At 38.2% G+C, this 27,395-nt stretch overlaps 1 protein-coding gene across 1 annotated transcript; it reads right to left on the bottom strand.

The window, feature by feature from the left end:
• Nucleotides 1-595: 595 nt before the first annotated feature.
• Nucleotides 596-25,508, bottom strand: LOC129455737 (oxysterol-binding protein-related protein 7). The gene is made up of 22 exons (XM_055220505.2): nucleotides 25,373-25,508; nucleotides 21,556-21,737; nucleotides 21,027-21,158; nucleotides 20,889-20,942; nucleotides 20,700-20,813; nucleotides 20,446-20,616; nucleotides 20,229-20,364; nucleotides 17,445-17,563; nucleotides 17,267-17,353; nucleotides 16,938-17,088; nucleotides 16,515-16,648; nucleotides 16,158-16,250; nucleotides 15,900-16,074; nucleotides 14,320-14,609; nucleotides 8,665-8,802; nucleotides 8,523-8,586; nucleotides 8,343-8,421; nucleotides 5,098-5,242; nucleotides 4,208-4,358; nucleotides 3,997-4,123; nucleotides 2,395-2,517; nucleotides 596-1,433 (listed from the first exon to the last, which is right to left on the bottom strand). The coding sequence occupies exons 2-22, from the start codon at nucleotides 21,664-21,666 to the stop codon at nucleotides 1,316-1,318; spliced, it is 2,712 nt and encodes a 903-aa protein (XP_055076480.1). The 5' UTR covers nucleotides 21,667-21,737; nucleotides 25,373-25,508; the 3' UTR covers nucleotides 596-1,315.
• Between the last annotated feature and the right edge of the window lie 1,887 nt (nucleotides 25,509-27,395).

The raw sequence follows: 27,395 nt of genomic DNA, 5'->3' as shown, positions 1-27,395 counted from the left end.
GACCCTTATGCCTTGTTTGGGATTGTTTAGAGCCCTTTGAAGCTGCGTTGAAACTGCAATTTTAAACTGCATTGAAACTGTAAACTGTTGAGGTCCAATAAAGTCGATTAAATTGAGAAAAATCCTGGAATATTTTCCTCACAAAACTTCATTTGATCTTGACTGAACAAAGAAAGACAAACATTTTGGATGACATGGAGGTGAGTAAATTAACAGGATTTTTACAAAAGAAAGTGGAGTATTCCTTTAATATAGAATTTTTTTTTTTAAATCATCTGCAACTAAAATACTCAAGACACAAAATACTTGGGAGGAAACAATTGTAATGTTAGATTATTTTAACCCACCCAAGTCATCATCTAAAAATCACCCAGTGAATTTCTGCCATTTCCAGCCCTGGTTATAAGCTATCAAACATTTATATCAATTTTCCATGAGATGTACATCTTATCTGAAACTCCAAGTAATTAAAGCCCTCTTACTCAATTCAACACGAATAGTGTGACCGGATGCAGAACCTTGTTAAAATATCACAACTGTGTGTAGTCAAGTCTTCATAAAGATTGCAAACAGATTTAGATAGAAAAAACAAAAGTTCATCAAATTTAATATTTATTCTCATCTGATCAGAAATGCATGTACACAAGAAATTGCACATTGCCCGACTACACTCGTCACAAAAACCTAAAACTCTTTTGTCAGTAAGTTTAGCTGAAACATCCAAGAAAACATTGTCATTATTTCCGCTACACTTCTAAAGCAGTACTAACGTATTAAAGTAAAATGTATTTTATACATCAAAATCTTCCTTTAGAGGTATTAAATCCAGCCGTTAAAAGGCAGATCGGTAAACAGGCGTACAATATTTACACACGAAATTTAAAAATGTTCTATTCATGACAGTAGTCAGTCTAAGCTTATAACCTGATTAATATCCAAAATATAAAATTAAATTTTATACATCAATCCTGCTCACTTCATAATTCAATAAAAATTACAGTTTAAAAATTAAAGAGAAACTATTCAGAACAATGTGTTTGAGATTTCTAGTCTTTACATCTCATTAAGTGTTAAGTGTTGTGCATATTAATACAATTAAATATTCACATCCGTAAAACCTCTCAATCACTGTCTGGATATAAAGCTCAAACTGTGTCTCTTTGTGTTTGTTTATGTGCAACATCCTCACCAGTGAAGGTCTTTGGCTTTGACTAAAATTCGCACCAGTACATAAAATACATCTATATACACTTAAAGATTGACACGGCAATGTCATTATTGTTAGAGTTTCTGATAACACGATACAACGACATCATCAATTCTGTGACCACAAATCCAGATTGTCCATGTTGGCGAAACCAGGATTTTCTCGAACCTTCCAGTAAGTATCATTAGTGACCCACACCTCTCTCCCAGCATGATCCTGCGTTCGCCTGGTGAGACAAATAATTATATAGATTAATGCATGGATTACGAGTGCAGAAGAGTCCAAGATGTCAGCGTTACCGGAAGGTACTTATTTCGTTTGTAAAGTTTTAAATAGTCTGAATAGTCAGAATCCACCAATCTCTGTTATTATTTTTATTACATTTTGTGTTACTTTTAACACAACTTGTGTTTTATTTTAACACAAAATGATACATAATGTGTTAAAATTACACATAATGTGTTAAAAGCTTAAAACAACCCTTTCTAAGAATGTACAAAAAAAACCCACGAAGGCCTGTATTCATTTCTGCTGGAGTCGTGTGGATTATTTCTGGCTTAAGGGCGAGTAAATCATGGGGTAATTTAAATTTTTGGCCAAACTATCCCTGTAATGGCTAATCTTTTAAAAACTTTCTTTTAACCCCTTAAGGTTAGTGGAGTATCTTTACCATGCGTGCTTTATGGAAAGATATGGAATGCATTCATAACAAAAACAAAACCTTATTTAGTCATCACAATCTCCGGTTCACTTTTGGAACAAAACATAAATCAAATTCCAAAAATACGAACTACAGGTGTGAGCATGCGATTAAAGTAATTGGCAGAAACTTCACTAGCTGGCTATTAACATTTGCACATTAATGCTGTAGTGACGCGTCAAGGAGGAGCAGCAATCACATTTACATAAACAGGTTAGTCCAAGTATTAAACCAACATAAAAAAATGTTAGATATTTAAATTATAATATTTGAAATAAATCAAACAATTTCTTAAGTTAGTAATACACAAGTATATGGCTCCTACAATCCCTTTAAGTGGTGCTAAATGCATAGACTACCGTCATATTTATAACACGTCAAAGTTTCAATTACCTTATAGTTCGACTATTATATGGTTTATGCAGGTTAATTTCTAAGATGAATTTATAATTATGGTTTTTTACATTTACCAGAAAAAAACCCTCACCTAAAGAAGCGCGGGATGTGTTCCTCTCCTCTCTTTTCCAGCTCCTTTCGTCTGCTTCGTTGTTTCTCCTCGATTTCATCTTTTCTCTTATCAGCCTCATCCACTTTACCTTCTTCAAGAAGTCTAAATAAAAACAAATCTGGTGTTTTTATCAAGATCTAGAAACAATTAAATCAATTCAACAATTTGGGTCAAATTATCAGACGTCAAGTAAGTGATGAAACAAAAAGACGAATTTAGTTGTTCGTTCAGAAAATCTGAATGTTTTGAAAAAAAAAACTACAATTTTTCTAGTTTTTCCCGATTTAGTTAATGCATTTTAATTCAATAATTACAAAAAACTATGTATTTACATATCATTTTACTGACCCCTCTTTTTTAATTCAGTTCAATTTTATTTTTAGTGCACTAGAAGTGTATCAATGCAAACTGTAAAAGGCAGCTTTATCGTAAATACATTTTAGCCTAAATAAATAGAAAAACTGTCAATTTAAAGGAATATTCTATTTTCTTAAAAGAAAAATCCAGATAATTTACTCACCACCATGTCATCCAAAATGTTGATGTCTTTCTTTGTTCAGTCCAGAAGAAATGATGTTTTTTGAGGAAAACATTTTCTCATTTTAATGGACTTTAATAGACACCAACAATTAACACTTAACTCAACACATAACAGTTTTTTTCAACTGAGTTTCAAAGGACTATAAACAATCCCAAACGAGGCATAAGGGTCTTATCTAGCGAAACGATTGTCATTTTTGACAAGAAAAATAACAAATATACACTTTTAAAGCACAACTTTTCGTCAAGGTCCGGTCCAGCGCGACCTAATGTAAATGCGTAGTGACGTAGGGAGGTCACGTGTTACATATATAAAACGCACATTTGCGGACCATTTTAAACAATAAACTGACACAAAGACATTAATTAGTATCATTCCACATACAACCATGTAGGAACGGTCCTCTTTTAACACACTTGTAAACACTGGGGCGGAGTTTCGCGTTCGTCCTCTGTGACCTCTTGACGTCATGACGTATTGCGTCGGGTCATGCTGGCGCATCACGGCCGGATCTACATGACGGGAAGTTGTGCTTTAAAAGTGTATATTTGTTATTTTTATTGTCAAAAATGACAATCGTTTTGCTAGATAAGACCCTTATGCCTCGTTTGGGATTGTTTAGAGACCTTTGAAACTCCGTTGAAAAAAACTGTTAAGTGTTGAGTTAAGTATTAAATGTTGGGCTCTATTGGAGTCCATTGGAGTGGGAAGGATCCTGCACTGTTTTCCTCAAAAGACATAATTTCTTCTCGACTGAACGGGGAAGGACATCGGCGTTTTGGATGACATGGTGGGGAGTGAATTATCTGGATTTTCCTTTTAAGAAAATTGACTAATCCTTTAAATAAATATAAATAAATAAATCAATAAAAACTATATATATATATATATATATATATATATATATATATATATATATAAAAAAAACATCAATATAAATATTTATTAATTTATTTCTAATAACATAAAAATAAAAAATAGCTGTTGATTTGGCAATAACTTTACAACACTTTTGACACGTCATTTGCTTTTAATGAAACCTTTGATCTGGCCGGAAGCGCGAGTCTGTCGGTGGCAGTTTGTCTTTGATATCATCCGTCAGTTCATTCAGTTCTCTGGCGTATTGAGAAAAGCCAAAGTAGTCGAAGTAATCCTCCGGCTGAGCATCTGTAAAAATAAAATCTCACATTAAAACTCCATGTGTGCACGCTTACATTAAGATTAATGCTGCATGAGCTGTGTGTCACTTACTGGGCTTCCAGATGCATTGTGGGTTAGGAAGCGTGTCACAGAAAATGCCTTCATGCCACGATCCACCGAAGCGATGGACGACTTTACCTTTGCGATCAAGAACGCTACCATGCACCTCATTCTTACTGTTACCCTCACCCCAGTAACGTGACTGGACAACCAGAGAAAGACAACAAAGATTAATGACACATCAAACTTTCAACCTGCTCAGTTTGTATTTAATCATTTTTATAGCTAAACAGGACTAAATGCCAAGTTATAAAATGAACATTTTTAAAGGGTCATGAAATCCCCCAAACACAAAGTCCCTACCCCAGAGTATGTCATACTTACTGTAAGAGGCTGACGGATTGGCTTTTTTTACTGGAAGGCGGGACTAGACCGCTCTATACCCAGGCCATACCGACCGTTGCGATCTCCCCATTCATATTAATACCAGTAACGCATCTTGTTAAATATTAAATATCTTTGGGCTCGGTTCGGCTGCTGGCAGTTGGTTGACCATCAAACAATGGGCACATCAAAAACACTTTGAGAATTGGAGACTTGCTGATGAAGACGTTTTGCATCTAGGCAAGGACTTTTCCATCTCTTCAAAAACAGTAGAGTCATATTTCAACTATATTTTTCATAACATTAAGCTTAGTTCTGTCTGCAATAATCGTTGTTGCATTGAACGCATGATTTGCCCACTCGCCGCCCTTTGTGTCACAGTGTCTACGCCCATTTCAGTTGCATTTTTCAAAATGATAGTGATGTAGACATTGAGCTAAAATGGGGGGGTTCATGAACCTTTAAAGTAATGGACAATAATTGATGACCTTCACACCGAGTAGACATCACAGAGGTGTGCGTTTATAATCAGTAAAGTGAGCAAAATTCAAACTAACTTTAACAAAGGAGATCTTGCAGGTGCACTCATCACTGTTGAGGTTCTTAATGACAACATCACCGTAGTGTTCAAGCCATCTCTGTTGACTGAAGACGTTGTGAATGCACGTGACAACTTTATTCCACTCGTAATGATCCCCGTAACTGAAGAGAGAGGAAAAAACATAACAGCGTTTTTACGATTATATCTGGAATTATTTCAACTACCAAAGAGTGCATTGAAATAATCCGTTACATTGTTCTCTGATATCTATATAGAAGGTATGTGGCTTTATTAAGTGCAACAATAATCCAGAGACGTTTTAAATGTCCATTTACAACCCTTGAATTTGTCTTTAGAATGAAATGGTCCATTATTACCTTATAGATAGATAGATAGTTTGTCCTGTGAACAGGAAATTTGTTTTCACAAACTGTCATACAGTACACGCAGCTAGTACAAACATATATACACAAAAACAACAACAACAAAACACAAGATGGTGAAAGTTCAGCTTTGTAACTTATTGAGGATTGAGATTGCTGATGGTACAAAGCTCTTTTTGAAACAAGCCCTTCTCCATGTCAGGGTCCTATACCTGCGGCCTGAGGGCAAGAGAGTGAAGTTGAAGTTGAGGGGGTGCTCTGGGTCTGTTGTTATGGAGTGGGCAAGGCGGGCTATTGCTCTGTCATTAAGTTCTGAAATGTTAGGTGTAGAGGAATGTATTATTTTTGAAGCTATGTGTGTGATTTTACTGAGTTTGTTTTTGTTAGTGACTGACAGCATAGTGTAAAAACTAGTGGAGCAGTATAACAAAATGGGCTGGATGATGCTCATATACAGAAGTATACATATTAAAAGGGTCAAGAATAATAATGTTGAACTCTGCTCTGATTGGCTGTTTCACAGAGCAGTTCAGTTCAGTAGCTCTGTGTGCATGTAAACAGACCTTATGTTTGAGCCTGTATCAGATGAATATACACATTTTGAGGAACAACTAATTGTTTGGATTGTTAGTGGACATTTCTGAGTGGTAAGTGTTTTTTTCAGTATGGATCTGCAAAACATGTAACATTAATAGTAGAACTTCAGGCTAAACGCTAGCATATAACATTAAAGGATTAGTCCATTTTCTAAAAAAAATCCAGATAATTTACTCACCACCATGTCATCCAAAATGTTGATAATTTCTTCTCGACTGAACAAAGAAAGACACGAGGAAAACATTCCAGGATTTTTCTCATTTTAATGGACTTTAATGGCCCCCAACACTTATCAGTTTTAATGCAGTTAAAAATTGCAGTTTTAAAGGACTCTAAACGATCTCAAACGAGGCATAAGGGTCTTATCTAGCGAAACAATTGTAATTTTTATGCACTTTTAAACCACAACTTCTCGTCTATCTCCGGTCCTGTGACGTGCCAGCGCGACCTCACGTAATTGCGTAATGAGGTGGAAAGGTCACGTGTTACATATATGAAACGCACATTTGCGGACCTTTTTAAACGATAAACTCACACAAAGACATTAAATAGTATCATTCAACATACAACAACGTTAGAACGGTCCTCTTTCAACACACTTGTAAACACTGGGGCATAGTTTCGATACGTCATTCATGACCTCTTGACTTGATAATATTCATGGCGCTGGCGCGTCAAACAACCGGAGGAAGATGAGAAGTTGTGGTTTAAGTGCATATTTTTTATTTTTCTTGCCAAAAATGACAATCGTTTCGCTAAATAAGACCCTTATGCCTTATTTGAGATCGTTTAGAGTCCTTTGAAACTGCATTAAAACTTAAGTATTGGGGTCCATTAAAGTCCATTAAAATGAGAAAAATCCTGGAATGTTTTCCTCAGAAAACATAATTTCTTCTCAACTAAACAAAGAAAGAAAGACATCAACATTTTGGATGACATGGTGGCGAGTAAATTATCTGGATTTTTTTAAGAAAATTGACTAATCCTTTAACTAGCATATAACGCTAACTCGGCAGTCACAATTTTAATACTTTAATAATTTGTAATTTGACGTTGGGGCGTACATCTCAACTGTATCGTCACAGTGTTTGAGGCTCACGATTGTAACCTTGTGCATGGAAAAGACCCCTGGAAAACAGGCCAATCTCAACATAACACCAACTGTGTTATTACCGTATACAGAACTCATTTATCTAGGTAAATATAATTTTATATTCTACGGCACCTTTAAAGGCACAATCTTTTGAAATACACTTTTTTGATCCACTCAAATGTTGACTAGTATCTCAAAGTTGTTCTAAGACAAGAATGGGGATTGGTTTCATGTGAAGTTGTATTAACGGTTTTGATCCAAGTCGAATTTAGACTAGTGTATATTGACAAAATCATTAAAAGCATTGCTATTCATGGACAAGTTTACATGTGAACAGATACCAATGTGTATTAGCTTTGGAGAAAACATAAAGACAACTATAAGTAAGGAATAATTGATGACGGGCCATTGAATAATAAGAAAATAATGCACACCAAGGTGATAATGCGGCACGACGCAGGTGTGCATTATTTTCAAATAATCAAAGGACCGGAGTCAATTATTCCTCTTATACCACGGTTACCACAAATATTGCTCTGGTGCCTATTTTTAAGACATTTAACAAGTAAGGTGTGCGGTTTACAAAAAAATAATCAACACCCATAGAACACTTCTCAGCCAATCAGAATGCAGCTTTCAACAGACCCGTGGTATAAGCTGTCTTAAAAACAAAGCGCTGCAATCTAACAGAAAACTTTTGTTAATAAATGCTTAAACAGAAAAAATGTTTGTCATCATTGTATGATTTTATTGGTTTTAGAAAGTATTTGTTACGCACTCCCATCGCTTTTCATTGTTACTCTTCTTCATCTATGATATGAGATGCAGCGCAAGATGCGGTCCACCGTGCTTGACGATTATGTTCATAGGTATTTGTCTGCTGAATGAACATGTCTTTTTCGTACTCTGGTCTTGGTTTAAAATAATAAGTGAAACTTGTAATCCTGCATGTTTTCGCATCTTTCCCAGACACTTTAAAATGCTTTCACCAACACACTGCTGTGCTGGTTGCTATTTAATCGTGACTTCATTGTGTTCGGTAAAGTTTATTCGTTCTATTTACTTCAACACCGAATATTTTGCCATTTTCTGGAAAATAATTTTGTTGCCAAATATTCGGTGCATCCCTAATTTATTTATCTGTCTTAATTTCACGTTAAGAGAATTGTTATGAAAGATAAGACTCACTTGGGTAGCGTAACATTGACCAATCCCGAGGAAACGATCTCCACAGACTTCCCCCAGAATTTATTCTTCCATCTCTGGTCTGTAAAGAATTAACATTAAAACATTTCACATCCACTGTCAGTGTTGCTTTTGCAAGTATGGTAAAGTGTACTGAAAGTATGAAGAGAGATGAAACATTACCCTGCCAGAAGCTGAAGTTCTCAGACTCGGCGTGACAGGCGGACAGAGGCGGATGATGACTGACCTACAAAACACGAAGATAACCAAGAAGGAAAAACCAACATCTAACGACGTGTTCCTGATCGACCTTTAGCACACATACCTGCTCTGCTACATAGCGGAAACGGCGATCCTCTCGTATGTTCTCATACGTTTCCCCTAGGACAGGGTTGAAGGGTTTGTAGCGATTACGCCAGCTGGCCCATGCGTAGCCTGATATGGAGAATGCTGCCACATAAACCTGAAAAACACAATGCGTTTCTGTTTTACAGTAGGATACTGATAATATGAAGTGAAACACAGCTAGACTCTGTGTGATATTATATGACTAATTAAATGCCTTTTCCACACCAGTGTTTTAGTTGTCCTGTTTGTTTCAGGGTGTGGTGGTGTTTGTTTTGGTGAAGGTGTTTTTACAGGACAGGAGCTCTAATATGAAAATAACCTGACAGCTGTTTTACACCAGTCTAGTTATTTTTCTCCCTTTAAATGGGTCATATGATGGGATTCTTTGTTTTCCTTTGCCTTTGGTGTGTTAAAAGTTGTTTGTATTTTGGCCCAATACCATTTCTCTGTCTTCCCCCTACCCCTTAGTTTTGAACGTTCACATGAGAGTACGGCCCAATTAGGATAGCCCTTACGCTCACATGAACGTGCAAAACTAAGGGAAAGGGGTAAGACAGAAAAATGGGATTGGCCTTTATCTCTTTGTACATTTAGAAGATCCATTAAGTCGCAAAGATTATTTGCAGAGTATGCTGCCCAAATGTATACGCGAAGTAAGGCGGTGTAACTTTTATTCTCTCTGTAGTATTATAGTAGCCTGGTCCAACCAGACTCTCGTACATTCATTTCATTTGTACAGAGAGTCTGGCCACGCTCCATTGCAAAGCGTTACTTCCGTTAAGGAGGGTCTTCTGTTGAAGTTTAAAACTATTGGATCTGCCCAGAGTCACTTAGGATCTGCCATAGGCTAACGTGTGGTCGAGACATAAATCATGCACCGAAACCGGCCGGAAACAACAAGTTTGAATGACCAGACCAACAAAACTTAGCAAACATTGTTCTTGTTCCGGCTTTAACTTCTGTATATTCGACAGGTTTGCAACAACAGACTGAATAGCTTTTCTCACGTCTTTCTCCGCTGCCATACTGAACTATAACTCAAACTGACGCACGACCTCAACGTCATCTTAGCCACCCCCCTCTGTTCGCTGATTGGACCTGCAGATTTTTGCAGGAGGAGAAAACGAAACTCTACACAGCAGTCCCAGACGTAGTACTGAAGCGAAATGAAAATTAAGCGGAAGCACGTAGGAGGGCAGAGCCAGGCTAGAATTGTTGCCGCCGCCGCCGCCGCCATGTCGGAGAGACACTGGGTCTCATTCACTAAGCATGCGTATGCACAAATTTGTTCATTAAACGTGCGTATGGACGTTTTAATTTACAAATCGTGAACCAACAAAAACGTTCATACTAAAATTTCTTCTAAATATTTGCAAAAACGTAACAACTTAGACCACACGTCCGCAATAATCATGAAGGAAAAAGAACCCTATAATACATATCTGTGTTATATATTTTATATATATTTTTTCCTCGTTTATGATCAATTATTGCGTACATGTATGCAAAAACGTAAGAACAACGTACACTGTAAAAAGTTCCGTAGAAATTTGCAGCTGGGTTGCCGGTAAATTACCGTAGACTTAAATTTATGTTATTTACTGGCAACATTTTGTTCAATGTTAAATGAACATTAAACATTTTCATCTCTATGTCTTTACAGAATAAAACTAAAAAACAGCATCAAGCAAAACATTCTGGGAAACAAAATCTGAAGCAAAAAACAGAAAAAGGTTGATGATGATGTTCCCAGAAAGCCTTGCATGAGGCCGTTATTGTATAGTTTTATTCTGTAAAGACAAAGACTTGTCAATATTCAACATTCATCCAACCTTGAACAAACTCCTGCCAGCAAATAACAAATTTAAATCTACGGTAATTTACCGGCAACCCAGCTGCAATAACATTAATTTCTACGGATTTTTTTTTACAGTGTAGACCACATTTAAAATACATTTTTGTATGAAAGTTTTTGTTGAATCATGATTTTTAAGTTAAAACGTCCATACGCACGTTTTACGAACAAATTTGTGCGTACGCATGCTCAGTGAATGAGAGCCAGTGTGTTGGAGGGCTGATATTCCAAATATGGAAGGGGAAGTAACATTTCCGTCACACGCTTGAGGTTTTCAACCAATCACAACACACTGGATAGCTGGCCAGAGTACAGTGTGCTTAGAGAAAGGCGGGGGTTAGAAAAGCAACAATAATGTACGATATGTGAAAAATAATGTCTTTATGAACATTAAACCACAAACATTGCATCACACCAAACACACAAAATGATGTCCTTTTAAGCAACGCCATGTAACCCCTTTAATTTAAATTAAATAGAAACAGATGCAAAGGAAACATTAAGATTACAGCAACCAATCATGAGTATCAAAGACGATGACGAAAAATAAACTAACCAATGTTTAAAACTATATTCTGAATTATTTGCAGAGTAGATCAGTGGTTCTCAAACTGGGGGCCATGGCCGGCGTTGTAGAATTTAATTTGTTTAATTCAAATTTTGGGTTTAGACGGTTTAAAATTTTCTTTGGGGGGGCCACGATAAAGCATATAGATGCGTATTCATTACAGGCAATGCAAATGACATTAATTTGGTGATGCGATTGCGGTGAAAGCGCAATATTTGCCTTGATCCGCCTTCCGCCGATAAAAATACTTGAGCAGGAATATTTGCCAGATGTGTTGTTGTGCAAGCCAATCAGCGACATGTCCTGTTTGACAGCCAGTTGAATCAGAAAACAGAGGTCATCGTTTAAAGTTATGCGATGCACATTTTTGATTTGATGCACACCCTAACACAAATAAAACAAAACTAAAAGAAATCTCTTTAAAAAAAAAAACGCGATTAGACAGACAAAGTAAATATATTGTGAATATACTAGTGTCGACATGCACCTCACTTGCATACTGTTTTAATAGACGTTTCATTGGACACTTACGCGCCTGCCCTGAACCGCAGTGAACTTCCTGTCTGTATTGATTTATTGGTCCGGCTGGTGTGGCTAAACTGATCTCCGAAACAAATACCTTGTCGAAAATGAAACGTTTTGGTTTGCTAAAGACGATGAGCATGGATCACAACTGTGCAGAGAGGTTTGGCAGCCAAGCAGGAATTCAAGGACCTGTAGCTAATATTGAGCTAATGTTACTGTGTAAGTGGATACAGTGTAATAGTTGATACGTCTTAGATATGATATAACAAGGAAAATAAATAAGCAAATTGTCTTTGTTCATATAAGAAAAAAACTACTGTAAAATGAGTCCGTTATTATTGTTTCTATGTGGAAGTCTACCCGAAGGTTACGTTTAGTCCACAAAAGCTGTATGTTGTTGGTGCTGAAACCGACTATACAGTCAAATTCCCAATAACACGGTTTTCATTTACATTGTCTGCTTTTGTTGTCAGGTATAAAAAAAAATGACTGAAACATGATCCCCCTACTGTAGCACACTGGTTTAAGAGGCGATTTACTACTTTTTAGCCGAGCAGGCTAGAAGACCAGCCAACTAACCTGATTAAACCAGCTTGACCAGGTTGGAAGCTTGGGAAAGCTGGTTGGCTGGTCGCAGCTGGTTAAAGATCGAAGTCGCTGGTTTAGGCTGGTCCTCCAAGCTTTGCAAAGCTGTTGGGTCAGCTGGTCCCCCAGCTTAAAGTGTCCAAAACCACCCACTACACCAGCTTAAAGGGACATTCCACTTTTTTAAAACATTTGATTCTTACCGTTTTGGAATCCATTCAGCTGACCTCCGGGTCTGGCTCTAGCACTTTTAGCATAGCTTAGCATAATCCATTGAATCACAGTGGTCTTCACTATTTTTTTCATGAGAGCCACACTGATAGGTCAGGGTCAATAGAAGAGCCGCCTTTACCACAAAGTATCAAAAGTTACATCTAGTCATAAATAGCATGTCTGCTTAATCTGTCAATCTTTTGCAATGCAATAAATACAATGGCAAATCATTCTTTATCATTTACCAGTCAAATTTGTAACTGAAACAATTTCAGTGTTTCCCATACATTGGTTTATTTGTGGTGGCCCACCACAGAATCAACACTGGCCCCCACAAATAGAATTTTCATGATTCCCATTTACATTTCTATTTCACTATTTAAAACAGCTTAATTCGGCTTAAAATATAATTTGATATATAATACAGATCAAATACAGATACAGATCAAGAAGAAGAAGTGAAACATATTTCAGGTGCCAACACTAGATCAAACGCAAACACGACTTGATGACGTCACATATATGCTAATTAGTGTGTGACGTCATCACCACCACAGTCTCTCAAAATCCTGTGGGAAACACTGAATTTGATTTCCCTTAATGACAAAAACAGGATTTTAATGCATTCTTATTATATGCTTATGCAGTGCCCCCCAAACCACCAGGGGGCCACCTTTCTCGTAATTTCATGCGGCGCTGCACAGAACGGTTGGCGAGTGACATTTATGCCGTGAGAGCAATTCGAAAGCATAAGCAGTCTAATCTCACGGTACTTTGATGTCATGTGACGATCGCTCTGTGCAAGCGCTGCATGCGATTGAACACTCTTCTCGACATGCATCTTGATCTAATAGGTATGTTTTCTAACAAAGTTAGCGTCCGGAGCAGAAAAGACAGAAAAAGCGCATGCCTGCATGATCATATCACTGTATTATTCACTGCCATGTGAGCCACAAATTAATGCTTGCCGAGCCCCATGCGGCTTGCGAGCCGCGCAATGAAGAACACTGTATTAGACCATTAGCATCGCGCAAAAAATAACCAAAGAGTTTCAATATTTTTCCTATTTAAAACTTGCCTCTTCTCTAGTTACATCGTGTACTAAGACCAACGGAAAATTAAAAGTTGCCATTTTCTAGACAGATATGGCTAGGAACTATACTCTCAAACTGGTGTAATAATCAAGGACTTTGTTGATGTAACATGGCTGCAGCAGGCGTAGTGATATTACGCACTGCACGAAAATAGTCCCCTTTCATTGAAAGTAACCAAGGGGACTATTTTTGGGCAGTGCGTAATATCACTACGCCTGCTGCATGATGCATAGTGATTTTATAATGAGAGTATAGTTCTAACCATATCAGCCTTGAAAAATCCCAACTTTTAATTTTCTGTCGGTCTTAGTACACGATGTAACTACAGAAGAGGCAAGTTTTAAATAGGAAAAATATCGAAACTCTTTGGTTATTTTTTGGCGCGATGCTAATGGTCTAATCGGATTCAATGGATTGTGCTAAGCTATGCTAAAAGTGGTACCCCAGACCCGGAGATCAGCTGAATGGATTCCAAAACGGTAAGATTCAAATGTTTAACTCTAGGGCAGCTGGAAAATGAGCCTATTCTCAAAATAAGTGGAATGTACCTTTAACCAGCTATAAAACAGATAAGGCTGGTTCTTGCTGGTCTTTTCAGTAAAGCCATGAAAACTATACATCAACCATCCACTGCTAAAATCCTCAACCATTACGATGACTGACAAAGTCACAGATCATTTCAAGTTAATCAACAGAATGCTCTCTTTGCCGCTCACAGACGGAGACCTTCTAACCAAACCAAGCTATGCTTTGTCCACAAAGTTTATAGAAAGTGTGTGCGCGTGTTCGTACCATCCTCTGGAAAGGGTCGTCTGTATGGTTGGCAGTATCCAGCAGATGAGAATATTCCAGCTCTTCACTCACTCGCTGCAGAAAATTGAGCGGTTCATTTAGAGCCACCGGCATGGACACGCGTGACAGATCTTTGCCAATGTTGTTATACAGGATGGTGAGGATTCCTATGTGACTGTTATCAGTGCTGTGTGCAGGAAGAACTGTACGTCTCCTCGAGTCTTTCTGAACGGTGGACGGCATATCTGGAGCATTAGACACACTCGCTCTGTATTTCATCGTCACAGAGGCTGAAATAAAACAAAGCATTGTGATATTTAATTACAGAAGTAAGAACATAGTGGTCAACTTAAGCCCAGAGTATAGAAGATACATACACACTCGAACGCACAGCCTTGCAAAGCATCGTTTATTTGACTCGTACATGTACACAGATGTTCAACGCATGAACATTGCAACAAAATGCAATGCATCTCCTGGCCTACATAATATGTACGCATGTACGCAGGGTTTAAAAAATCCGGCAGTACGCGTACATTAATCACGCACTTTTCTGATGACGAAAATTGCGTCACACGCATTGTACGCGGACCCTCACATACCCTTAAAAAGTGGAAAATACTTCGCCTTATGGCTATGTTTACACAACAAGAATGTAGTAAAACGGATATCCGTTTTTGAATAATTTCACGTACACACGACACCACCACCAATAAAGATCTGCGTTTACACCGCCTGCAAAAACAACTAAAAATGTTGCATTAAACGTACCAGGACAGTAAATGGTGAATTTTGCAATAATTATTGGAAAAGCGTTGATAAACTCATCGTATAATGAGCAGCATAAACACACAGTCCTGCAGGTCGCCATTGTTGTTCTGGTTATACTCGCGCATGCCTGTAAACCAAATAAACACATGCACATAATCGCTATTTTCGTAGGAAATTATATGGTGTCAGTTTAAAAAATGTGCACGTCTTTAATCCTACCCTAAAACGGTTTTCAGTTAAAAACATTGCGTAAACAGCCCCTGAAAGCCTTTTGCGACCGTTTGAACGCTTCGTCAACCAATGACAGCACAAACAAAAAAGCAGATGGTGGAGCAATCGGGAAACCAGGCAGCACAGACACTTTTGGTAAAAAACGCACCACAGCAACGTTCTCATTAAAGGTGCAGTGTGTAAATTTCAGTGTCATCTAGTGGTTAGGTTGCAAATTGCAACCAACAGCTCAGTTTACAGCTCACCCTTCGCTTTTGAAATGCATAGAGAAGCTACGATAGCCACTACAGGACAAACATATCACCGTTGAAGAAAACTTAGTAAAAAAAGTTTTTCCGTTAAGAGCTTCTGTAAAAACATGGCGACACAAAATGGCGACTTCCATGTAAGGGGACCCTCTGTGTATGTATATAAACACGTCTCATTCTTAGGTAATAAACACATAACGGTTCATTGTGAAAGGTCTTTATACACCCCTGATAATATAGTTTTGTATTTTATTTTGCATTTCTGTCAAGAGATCCTTCTAAAAATTACACACTGCACCTTTAATTAACAGATTAAACTTTGCAGCATACCCTGGCCGTCCTCCGGTTCGGAGTTGCTTGTGGTGACGTCGCTCAAGCCCGATTCATCAGACGCCTCGTTTTCAGACAAACTCTCACGAATGACTTCACTGGCATCGAAATACTCAGCCACAGATTCAGTCACAGAGACCGATCGCTTTAACTGTCGCTCGTCAAAGGGGGTGGTCTCATAAAAACACACACAAACACAATTAAGAACATCCATCAAAAGAGACACTTCACAGTGAAATTAAATGGACACACACACACCTCATCCTGACGTACGGTACAGTAAGACTCATCCGAGGAGTCGGACGAGAGCGACACGGAGTGAACTCGAGTTAGACGTGACTGCAGCTCCAGCTGAAAATTAAAAGACAAAACGTGAAACAGAAGCAGATTGACTAGGATTTATATTAACACAAGTTTATAAAAGGTCTGCGTTAACAACTATAAATGTGAGAGGCGGGGCTAATTTGCATATTCAATGATCCACGTATACTAAATGAGTGTAGTTACATTCAAGCGGTTTTAAAGCATGAAGAAATTACTATGACAAGTAAAACTTTTATATATGCCATTACGATGCTCAAAGACACATTTTGTCTCTTCTTCAGTGAGATTTACCTCAGAGAGGGTCGTGCACAATGTGGCTAGTTGATGTGAAGTGGACTGGTGAAGGTCCGGTCCGGCCCAGGCCTGTCTGACACGTTCACGCTCCAGAGCCAAAGATTCATGGACGGACTTCAGAGACGCGTGTACTAAATAGACAAACACACAAACCATTTAACTTTCGACTCACATCTTCGCTTCAATCCCTGTGACAGGTAACAGAAGTGCATTAGAAAATCACCATCAACTGATCCTGACATCCTAAAAGATCAACTGTTTTAAAGTGGTTCTCACCTCCAGTCCTCACGACCCACCCCACAAAATCTTTCAGATGCCCCCCGTCTATATAAACCACCTGATTCAACTCATCAGCTTGTTATTGTGTTTATTAGGTTCTAGAAAACATCAGAGATATTTATACAAAAAAATTGTATAAACCTTTTTCACACATGGCACAGATATCCAGCTGCAATTTCTTGCCCTCCGGCGAGACCTCAGGCGTGGACAGCTGGGAATAAAGGTAATCCGGGATGGACTGAAGGGAAGCGGCCAAACCAGATGATGTGCTCAAGTGACTCGAGGAAAATTGCTGCAATGCGAGAGACACGATGACGTTCACAGGCAAACATAAAATAAAATTATCATATCATCTCCTATGTCACAGGACATTACCAACAATGTGTGTAGTATACAAAGTGTATCATCAAAAATAAATTTAGCATTTTGCTTTAACCTACAAACATTAGAAAATGGGCTTTAATACTTACAACTCCAAGAGATTCAACCCGTGACAGCGTGCGTGAATGTCCCCAGATCTTTCCGGACTTCCTTTTGGGTTTCTCAAGACTGAGATTCTGTGAAGTGCATAACAGATTATTCATTGAAAACAAACAAATATTTGTGGATGTTGTATGACGAGACATGCTAAGTGACGTCGACTCTCACCTGCATACTAATGCGATGTTCCAGGTCAGTGTTTGTGATGGGAAGACCGCCTGCATGCCAGTGAAGTTTCTGGATTAAACTCGACAGCTCCGCCAAATCCTGCTGACACCTGACAAGTTCTGTGTGCGAGACGCTGAATGTTAGAGATCTTCTGGTGTTCACCCTCATCTAAGTACTGGCCAATGATTTCTATTTAAAGCCAGGGTTGCCAAGTCAACGGGTTTCCCACAGAATCGGTTAACTTTTACATTGTGGCAGGGTGTCTTTCCCTGTCTGTAATATCCCTGAAAATATGAATTTTAGCAGATTAACCCGCTTTAAAAAAAGTCTAGCATGGAAACTATGAACCCATTTTGCCCCTGAAATAGGGAACCAATCACAGAACGGGGAGGGGGCAGCAAAACGATGACAACGTCTATGCGACACACCGATTGGCTATGAGCTACGTACAGACGCATTTGATAAACATTCGTAGCGCCTTATAAACAGCATAGAGAACCAATCACAGAACGGGGAGGGGGCAGCAAGATGATGACGACGTCTATGCGACACACCGATTCGCTATGAGCTACGTACAGACGCATTTGATAAACATTTGTAGCGCCTAATAAACAACATAGGGAACCAATCACAGAACGGGGAGGGGGCAGCAAGACGATGACGACGTCTATGCGACACACCGATTCGCTATGAGCTACGTACAGACGCATTTGAAAGACATTTGTAGCACCCAATAAACGGCTCTGGGCATTCGTAAACCACGCCTCAAATACGAGAAAACGAACATGTGGTTTCCAGACCACGTCTCATTCTTATGAGACTGGTCTGGTGTCAGCCAGGCTAGCAACCCTGATTAAAGCTGCAACATGTAACTTTTGCCTCTATATCGCCATCTCTGTTTAAAACAAAATTGTTGTTTCTACTCAAGTTCAAATTCTAAGCAAATGTTGAACAAGCTACAAACTCTTTACAATCTGCAGCAGCTAGGCATGGGTCGGTTACCGGTTTCAAGGCATCTACTTGTTAAGTCTTAAGACATCATGCAGCACTTCCGGCTCCAACAGATCTAAAATGCCATATGGAAATGACAAAAATAACACAAATATACACTCGTATCAGTGCAAAACTACCAAAAACATCAGATCCTAATTTTATCTCTGTAACAAAATCTGAAATGACCATACATGGACATTATTTTTTTACGAATTATTAATATATTGCTGTCGGCGATTGCCTAAAGCCCGATTTATAGTCGTGCGCAACTTCTACACCGTAGCTACGGCATAGGCTATCCGTAGCCGGTGCATAGCTCTGCTCCACCAGCGGTCTGCATGTGTGTTTGCACGTCGACGACGACGCAAAAGTATAAATGAAAAACGACGCGGAACCTATGCCGTCGCTACGCACAACTATAATGAGCCCTTATGCCTGGAGCCTGCTGTGTACAAAGAGTTTATAAAAATATTTTATAAATATAAATTTCCTTTAAATGTGTGATATAAATAGTGCTCATAATGTGAGTTTAAATAATATCCTATATTGAAAAGAGTGGATGCTTAAAGGAATGGTCTGCTCATTTTCAATATTAAAATATGTTATTACCTTAACTAAGAATTGTTGATACATCCCTCTATCATCTGTGTGCGTGCACGTAAGCGCGCTGCGACGCTTCGGTAGCATTTGGCTTGGCCCCATTCATTCGGTGGTACCATTTGGAGATGGAGTTGGAGGTGGCCAAGCACATCAACGTTTTTCCTGTTTGGGACGAGTGGTTGTGCGAGCAAGTTTGGTGGTACAAAATAAAACGTAGCGCTTTTCAGTGCCTGGCATAAGCCTTTCAAAATTCCATGAAGTTCCAGAAATTCCATGACCTATGGGAACCCTAAATAACAGATATTAGTGTTGCAATGGTAATAACTAAACACTGTAAAACTGTGGAATTTTTTGCTTAAGGTTATCATACAGCCACAATCTCATACCAGCACGTGCCTAGCAGCAGCACACACCAAAACGCGATACAGTAGCCGGGGCCTCTTCTATACATCTATACGTCCGTCTCTTTTATCCACATTCGGCCGCTTCTGTCCTAAATACTGTGAGGGGGTGGTCTGTGAAACGGTGGGCGAGTCTCTCTTCTGTCATTAAAACGTGTGCGGGAGTAATGATGAGTTTATATGGACGCAAACTAATATTATGTCGGAGTCCACTGCTTTTGTTGTAGGTAAACATGCTGCACAGTGTTTTGTACGTGTATATGTTAAAGCTTTCTCTGATATTTCAGCACAATTGATGAAATAAGATTGCGCAACTTTCACATGCTTGCAAAACGAAACTGCGAAGATCAGCCGCTTCAATTTTATCAATGAAAGGCTAAAAATAGCACTGTTCACCGTGTTTTCACACCAGAAGTCAGAAAAGACGTAAAACATTGTGTTCACAGTACCTCATATTAGATAAACGGGCGGAGAGAAGGCGGTCGCGTGTGGCTGTTCAACCACATGTGCATTTACACTACAAAAGCAATCCGATCGAAATGGGTTTCAACTACCTCTGAATGTGGTTGAAAGTGGACGAGCTCAAACCGTTTTGAACACGTTTACTGGCATTAACGTCGTCCACCTGTGATCCGATCGATGAAAACGCATGTTAAATGCCAAGTGTAAACAGCCTCAAAGTTGTTTTGAGAAAATGAAAAGAGTTTCTGAACATTTGCCTAGACGTTATATGGTCAAAGTACAAAACATATCCGGTATCTGGTTTTGAATTGTATTAGGATGATCAAACCTTGCTGACACATGTCTTCATCCTGCGCCTGCTCGAGCCAATCAGAAACCTTGCTTTTCGTCCGAGATGAAGAAACGGAAGGTGAACCTTGAATCTCTGACCCAAACAATGACACAGAGCTCTGATAATGTGGAACCTAAGAAATGACAAAAAAAACATTATGAAAAACAATCACTCGAGATATCAAAAGACTCCCAGCAAAGATGATAATGTCTACCATGACTCTGTTTCTCTGTGCGAGACTGGCCACGGCCGGTAATGTGTTGCTGTTTCCAGTGGAGAGCGCATGTAGGACGCCCTGGTGTAGATTCACAGCCTCGCTCTTCCTGAAAAGCCGATGGGCTGTCAGTTTGGTCAGCCAGATGTAGAAGATATCGTCACTTTTTGCCTGGAAAAATCGACATACAAATCTGTTACTGAATAGATGTATAATACAAGTCATTATTGTAACAGAGTCAGTCAGATACGCACCTTCACGTGATAAATGCTGTCACCTGCATCCAGATCGATGCGTTTTGAATTCTTGTTCACAGACATGACTGCAACGCTGACGTCCAGAGCGCCGTGAATCTTGCCTCGAGCGATCTGAAAATATTCATGCTAGTTAAGCAAGCAGACAGAAATCAAAATTATTACAAAAGAAAAATAGTTTTTACTTACATCCTGCTGAGTTTTTGAATACCTCAGAATCCCTTTATCCAATACAAAAAACCTCTGAAAAGACCAACGAAACGCATGAGAATACAAGCACAGGCATTTCTTCTTGCTCAATATGCGCTCCAGCTTCTGTCAACTTACCTTATGCCAACCCTGAAGAGGATACTTGCGTTTCTTCATGAGATATCCTTCACAAATGCCAGGAATGCCATTGTTTCCGCCTGCCACGGGTGTGGGTTCGGAATCTAATATAACTTCCCAATCCCTGGAATTCTGTAACAGATTTTAAACACACACCGCTAAAATCAAAGTCTTTAGGGTCAAGATGAATACAATTTTTTAACTCATTTAAGGAAACACAGAAAATGTTAACCAACAAAACCAAGCAGCTTAGAGATGAAATTCTTAAACATTTATTTAAAACTTTTGTTGTTTTTGAAAATCAAAAACAAAGCTAGAAGAAACAACTACACCCCCCCCGCCCCCCCAAAAAAAACACAACTGCAGTAAGATATTGACTGGGATAAAACAAGTTGTCTGAAAGCAGGGCAAATAAATGACATCCATGATGCATTGCAAATTGAGTTTTAGATATTTGAATCACTAAAAGACCGAGCCCATTCAGTGGGTCTTGTTCCCTTTTGTAACCGACAGCCAATCAGTGACTGACCTGTCGTGAGTGTCGTGAAGATCCCGAACTATCGTACGAGTGTGTGGGTTTGATTGCTGGTTTCTCCAGAATGCCCATCGCTGTCGGACTGAGATGTCTGTGGTCTGCCATTGATCACCAAAATACGTTTACAAGTGAAAGTTATCAGGACTGGACTTTTCTTCCATCAAATAACATGAGCTCTGAGACACAAGAACACAAGCAGTTCAAAACACACTTGAACAATTAAACAAAAAAAGCTGTAGCTTTAAAAGATCCTATATGTACCATTATGTATACAGTTGGTGCCAATATGTACATTTTAAACACTAATATGAACTCTTTAGGTGCAAAGCTATACTTTTTAAAAAGGTACAGCCCTAGTGACAGCTGGGGTCCATATTTTGACCATTTTTTACACCATTGGATGCAATAGACATACAAATTAAATTAAAATAGTAACACTGAAAAAAAACATCTCATAATACTTAAAGCCCCCATAAAGTTAAAATTTAACTTTTTCATTTTAGTACAAATATGTTAGGCTTAGATTAAATATAATTTGGTAAAGTCCAAAACAGAAAATAAACATTCAAAACCCAATTCATCAAGCTAAAAGCAAGTCTAGAATTTTTATGACATCACTCTACACTAGATGCTAAAGCGTCCCACCCTCCAAGAAGCGGATTGGACAGAACGCATTCCTGGCAGCGAGCGTTTTGCGCCGCATATACATGCTATAAACGGCTCACATTTTTGCCGCATCACACATTTTGCAGGAGTGCTCAGAGTGCCTGAAGTTGAAAGAGTCAACTCTTGAGCAGAAAAGCCCTAACGTCATTTGGGTTTTTACCATTGTCCAGTTTAATGCAGGCCTTACTTTGCAGTGATAAAGTTACATTTGCTTGGCACAACCGGACCCTGCAGTCACTCACTGTCACCTGTGTGTTTGTGCACCTCACACCCTCGATCAAGGTCAGAGCAAACGCCCTCTTTTTAAGTTTCGGCTAATATGACATTTAACAGCAAACCAAAGTTTCAAGAGCCCTTGAAATTATTTAATTGACGACAGCTGCCGTGTCTTCAATTAAATAAAGGCAGAGTGGTCCGTCCCAAGTTTTTAACTTTTAAATCCCATTCTGTGTGATCGGCCCTTACTTTTTGTTAAAGGACAAGTTCGATATTTTACACTTAAAGCCCTGTTTTCAGATTGTTTATGATGAAATAGAATGGTTTTACTGATATTTCGACATATGATGCTGGCCCAAGAATTTTCGGTTTCTGTGGTATCATCACCCCCCCATTTCTACAATGGGTGTATAGGTGCACACTAAAACAATCCTTCCTGAAATGCATTAAACTTTCGTTTACAAAGACGTGAAACTCACCGAGTGGTCAGGGGTGTTCACTGATATGCTATCACAAGAATCGCTGCAAAAGATGCTTTCCAACAGGTGTTTTAGCATTCGTTGTAAACTTGTGGATCTATTTTTCCAAACGCCTCACACCCGTACATTCTTACGCAGAGAACTTGAATAATAGACACTCCAGCCCAGTTAGTGGCGATAATCCACCTTTGCCAATTGCAAGAATACAACCAACTCCATTTCCGTCTCCGGAGTAATACCGTACCTCACAGCACATCTAATACAAGTCAATGGAGTTGGACAAAACTACAATAAAACCTGTTGGAATGCGTATTTTGCAGCGATTTTTGTGTGAGCACACCAGTGATCACCCCTGACCACTCGGTGAGTTTCACGTCTTTGCAAACGAAAGTTCAATGCATTTTGGGAGGGATTGTTCCGGTGCTCCTGTATAGCCATTTTGGAGGTGGGAGGTGAAACAAACACCCGAAAATTCTCGGGCCAGCAGCACGTGTCCAAATTTCAGTCAAAACTGTTCTATTTCATCATCAACAATCTGAAAACAGGGCTTTAAGTGTAGAATACTGAACTTGTCCTTTTTAGTACATCTTTGCTGGACTATGACATAAATGAAATGCTATTGGTCATTTCAAAAAAAAAAGGAAGGGGTCTTCTCAATTATAAAGTTTACACCACAACAACGATACAAGGAACGATATCCTTGTGATAACTTGCTGAACAGTTTTTTCCCAAAAAACCAATGACAGCCAATCAAATCTATTTGAATCTAAAGTGTACACGCATTTAAAATTACAACATTATAAAAAATTACTTCAGGTGTCCAGTGCTGTTGCAGTAAAATTTACTTCATAATGTTTTTATTCTACCACACTAACTATACCAAGAGATAAACGAAGCGCAGTGTTTTGAAGACATCTGCGAGTTATAGGCGATGTAAATGCAACAAGAACAGCATATTTATACATTTAATGACTAGGAAACAAATTACAAACATAACAAACAAGGAAATTTGCAATATTAGCTAATGCCATTGAAGGTTAATGATTTGCGCAAGTACAGCACCTTGCGAGGAAATTAGCATAAAGTTATCATTATCGTCCAGTGGTGTGAATGCAAATATAGTTATGGTTATAATTAACGTTATAGTTATCATTAAAGTGTGAACAAACCACAGCCTCAACACAGTATAGTATCTTATGTCACAACTGCAAAAATGAGTGGCATGTAAAAGGAATCATTTTTTAAGTGATATGTACAAACATTTTAAATGGGTTCAATCATCTTGACTAAATTCATACTCTAACATATGCTAAAGACTGTTCATATAAATATAGACTCAACTGCTACAGACTTTAAAAAAATCCACAAAAAGTCAACATTAATGCATTAGTTGGTAAAACGTTGGGCATTTTAAAATCTGGTGTAGTTACAAATCTCTTAAAATGAAAAACACTTTCCCCCTGAGACAGACAGAGATCTGCTCATACTGATATCATATATTCCCATTTACTAAAGATCACACACACTGACTTATGAAATACAAACCAAGTTATGAGAAAATATAAAATACAAAGCAACTATTGATCTGTTCGTCATGACGTGGACACCAGGATGAATGGTTGAAAAAAAAAAACAGAAATCCTGTAAGTCACACAAGTTTGTCGATAACATAATTAGTGTGTGTGTGTTTTTGTGTCACGACTTTAAATAATCTCAGCAATGTGAACATACAGGTTTAACAAACAAAAGAGGTTTCTCTTAACTATGTAAAACGGTTAGTAAAAGAATGAGCCTGCCATCAGTCGATCTGATCTGATCTGAACCTCTTTGTAAGTTAAACTCTCATCAGAAACTCATTGGAGTTTCAATCACTGCTAAACCAATTTAATATTTTAAACACTCATAGAAGTGATGGACGTGTGTGCACATGCAAATGTGCATGTTGCTTATTTGTGTGTTTATATACGTGTGTGGGTGTGTGCGCGTATGTGATCAGACCGCTCAGGTGAGTTTTCGCGAGTTTCACTGCTGCTCATCATCATGTGTGTGCGCATGCGCGCGCGTGCAAGAACCTCACCGTGTGTTTCTGATGCTCTAATTAAAACACATCACATAAAAATCATACACATGATGTCTCAACATCTACAAAACAAACGACGAATCTACGGATATCGTATATAAACATTCAGAAAGTAATTTGCATTAATTGCGTCCATGATTATGATGATTATTAAACGACAGCCGTGTGTGACACGATTATCAATATCTCACGCTAATAAACACACACACACAACACCACCACATTAGATGTTAAGGTAAAACGGACCCATCATGCTGTAGTTGATTCAAATCTGCAGTCAGTACAAACAACATACATATCATACGGTCTGCATCATTCATTCATATTTCACAGATAAACAGAGAAAGAGTTTATGATGCCTTCATCTTACCTGATACAGGTGAACATCTGCGCGTGCCTCGCACTCGCTCGCGCACTCGCGCTCTTACTCAATCCCGTCGGTGACGTCACCAGAGGTGTGTTCACACCCTCGACACGTGATTCACAACATAAATTATTTTATATAAATACATCTTCATTTCCACGTGACGTTATTATACAGCGTTTTGCTAGGGACGCAAACTTTTATAGAATTAACCTTTTGCCATTTTCTCATAAACACCTTCATGAGAAAAAAGTAAATACGAATACGCGAACACCTTCATTTTCAAATAAATTAAAGTCAATATGCTTTATTGTCCTGCTAAGGACGTTTATTTCGGACTCAACATCTTCCAAACGTTTCATTGTCATAAAAGTCTCTGGCACTTTAAAGGGATAGTTCACCCAGAAATGAATTTTTTCTCATAATTTCCTCACTCGCACGGTGTTACAAACCTGTATATATTTCTTTGTTCTGATAAACACAAAGAAAGATATTTTGATACTCAAAGAAGTGAATGGGGCTCATGATCGTTTGTTTCAAACTTTCCTAAAAATATCTTCCTTTGTGTTTATTAGAACAAAGAAATTGATACAGGTTTGTAACAACATGAGAGTTAGTAGATGATGACAGAATTTTCATTTTTGTGTGAACTATCCCTTCAATGCATCATATTTCACGAGCTTCCTTTCTATTGCACTACTGTTGTTTTTATGTCTTTTTTGTGTCTTCCAAGTGGTTTGGATCTTTACTTTGTTTTGAACTTGTCTGACCTAGGATCAGGGGTTCCTATACTTTTTATTTCCTGATCCATTTAAATAAATATAATCTAAACAGGTGTTGTGCCACCACCATTTATTTTTAAATAGATAAATAAGGGACGTCTTTTTTTTGTTTAATAATTATTTTCCTTGTCATTTTATTAATTCCTTACATTCCTTACAATCCCTTGCAAAAATAACTTTAATTTAAATCTTTAATTAAAATAATTTTATATCTTATCAAAGTCATTGTCATAATTGTCATTAGTTGTACTAAACTATTTTTGTGTCATTCACCACTACATCCAAGCGACTTTGCGTAACCTTTTCCCACTGTGCAACCCACAGTTTAACCCCTGCTGTAGATGACAGGACACCATACGTCTGAAAAACACTAACTTTGCTTTAAGCTATGCTTTACATGTGTTTAATATGCTAAAACGATGTACCTTGCTATTTTTTTTATAACGATGTACCATGGCTGGTTTGTGGTTTGAACAGAGCTGATGACAATTTCATAACAATTAGCATTTTAAGAAATACCTGGCATATACCTCAATGCTTTATGAGAAGATGTATCAAGACAGCCCACAAAAAAAAGTATTTTTATCTGAGACTATGAGATGTTTACTCAGCATGATAGATGACAGATATCTAAACCGAACATGTCCTTCCACACTGTCCAAAAATGTGAAGTTTTGATGTACCAATATACCTTGAGGTGCTAGTATGCACCATTTAGGTACAAATGTGTATACTTTTTAAAAGAGTACGTCCCCAGTGACATGGAAATTGGGCAAATAAAGAAAAAGAAACAGGAAAATTATAATATACATGAAGAGTTTGCAATAATATAATAGAATGTAAATAAAATCAGCAGTATTACTAACTTTTAAATAAATAGTAAAGAGAAGGGTCAATGAGATTGTAGTCAGACCATTATAATTAGCAAAGTATAAAGGCATAAACCTAGATAGATATAGATATATTTAATGATTGTCTCTGAGTAAATATTGCTTTTGATTCCACTTTCTTAAGCCTTCATAGTCATTGTCAAAGTGTTTCACTTCTGCACAAGTATTCAGTTTCACTGAATCAATGACCCCTTAATTAGCAATGGCACACCCATTGTATTGACATTCACAACAGTTCTCTAGCAATTGCTGAAACTTTCTAACTTCTCACGCCTCTTTAAAATAAAGCTTTTCATTGTTTTTCTACATGCTTAAATAAATGTGAAATCTTCTGCTAAACGGTTATGTGTAGAATTC

Source organism: Misgurnus anguillicaudatus, chromosome 20 (assembly GCF_027580225.2).
Source record: "Misgurnus anguillicaudatus chromosome 20, ASM2758022v2, whole genome shotgun sequence".
Taxonomy (NCBI): Eukaryota; Metazoa; Chordata; class Actinopteri; order Cypriniformes; family Cobitidae; genus Misgurnus; species Misgurnus anguillicaudatus.
The sequence above is the reverse complement of the archived record's forward strand: the minus strand, read 5'-3'. Positions and strand labels throughout refer to the sequence as shown.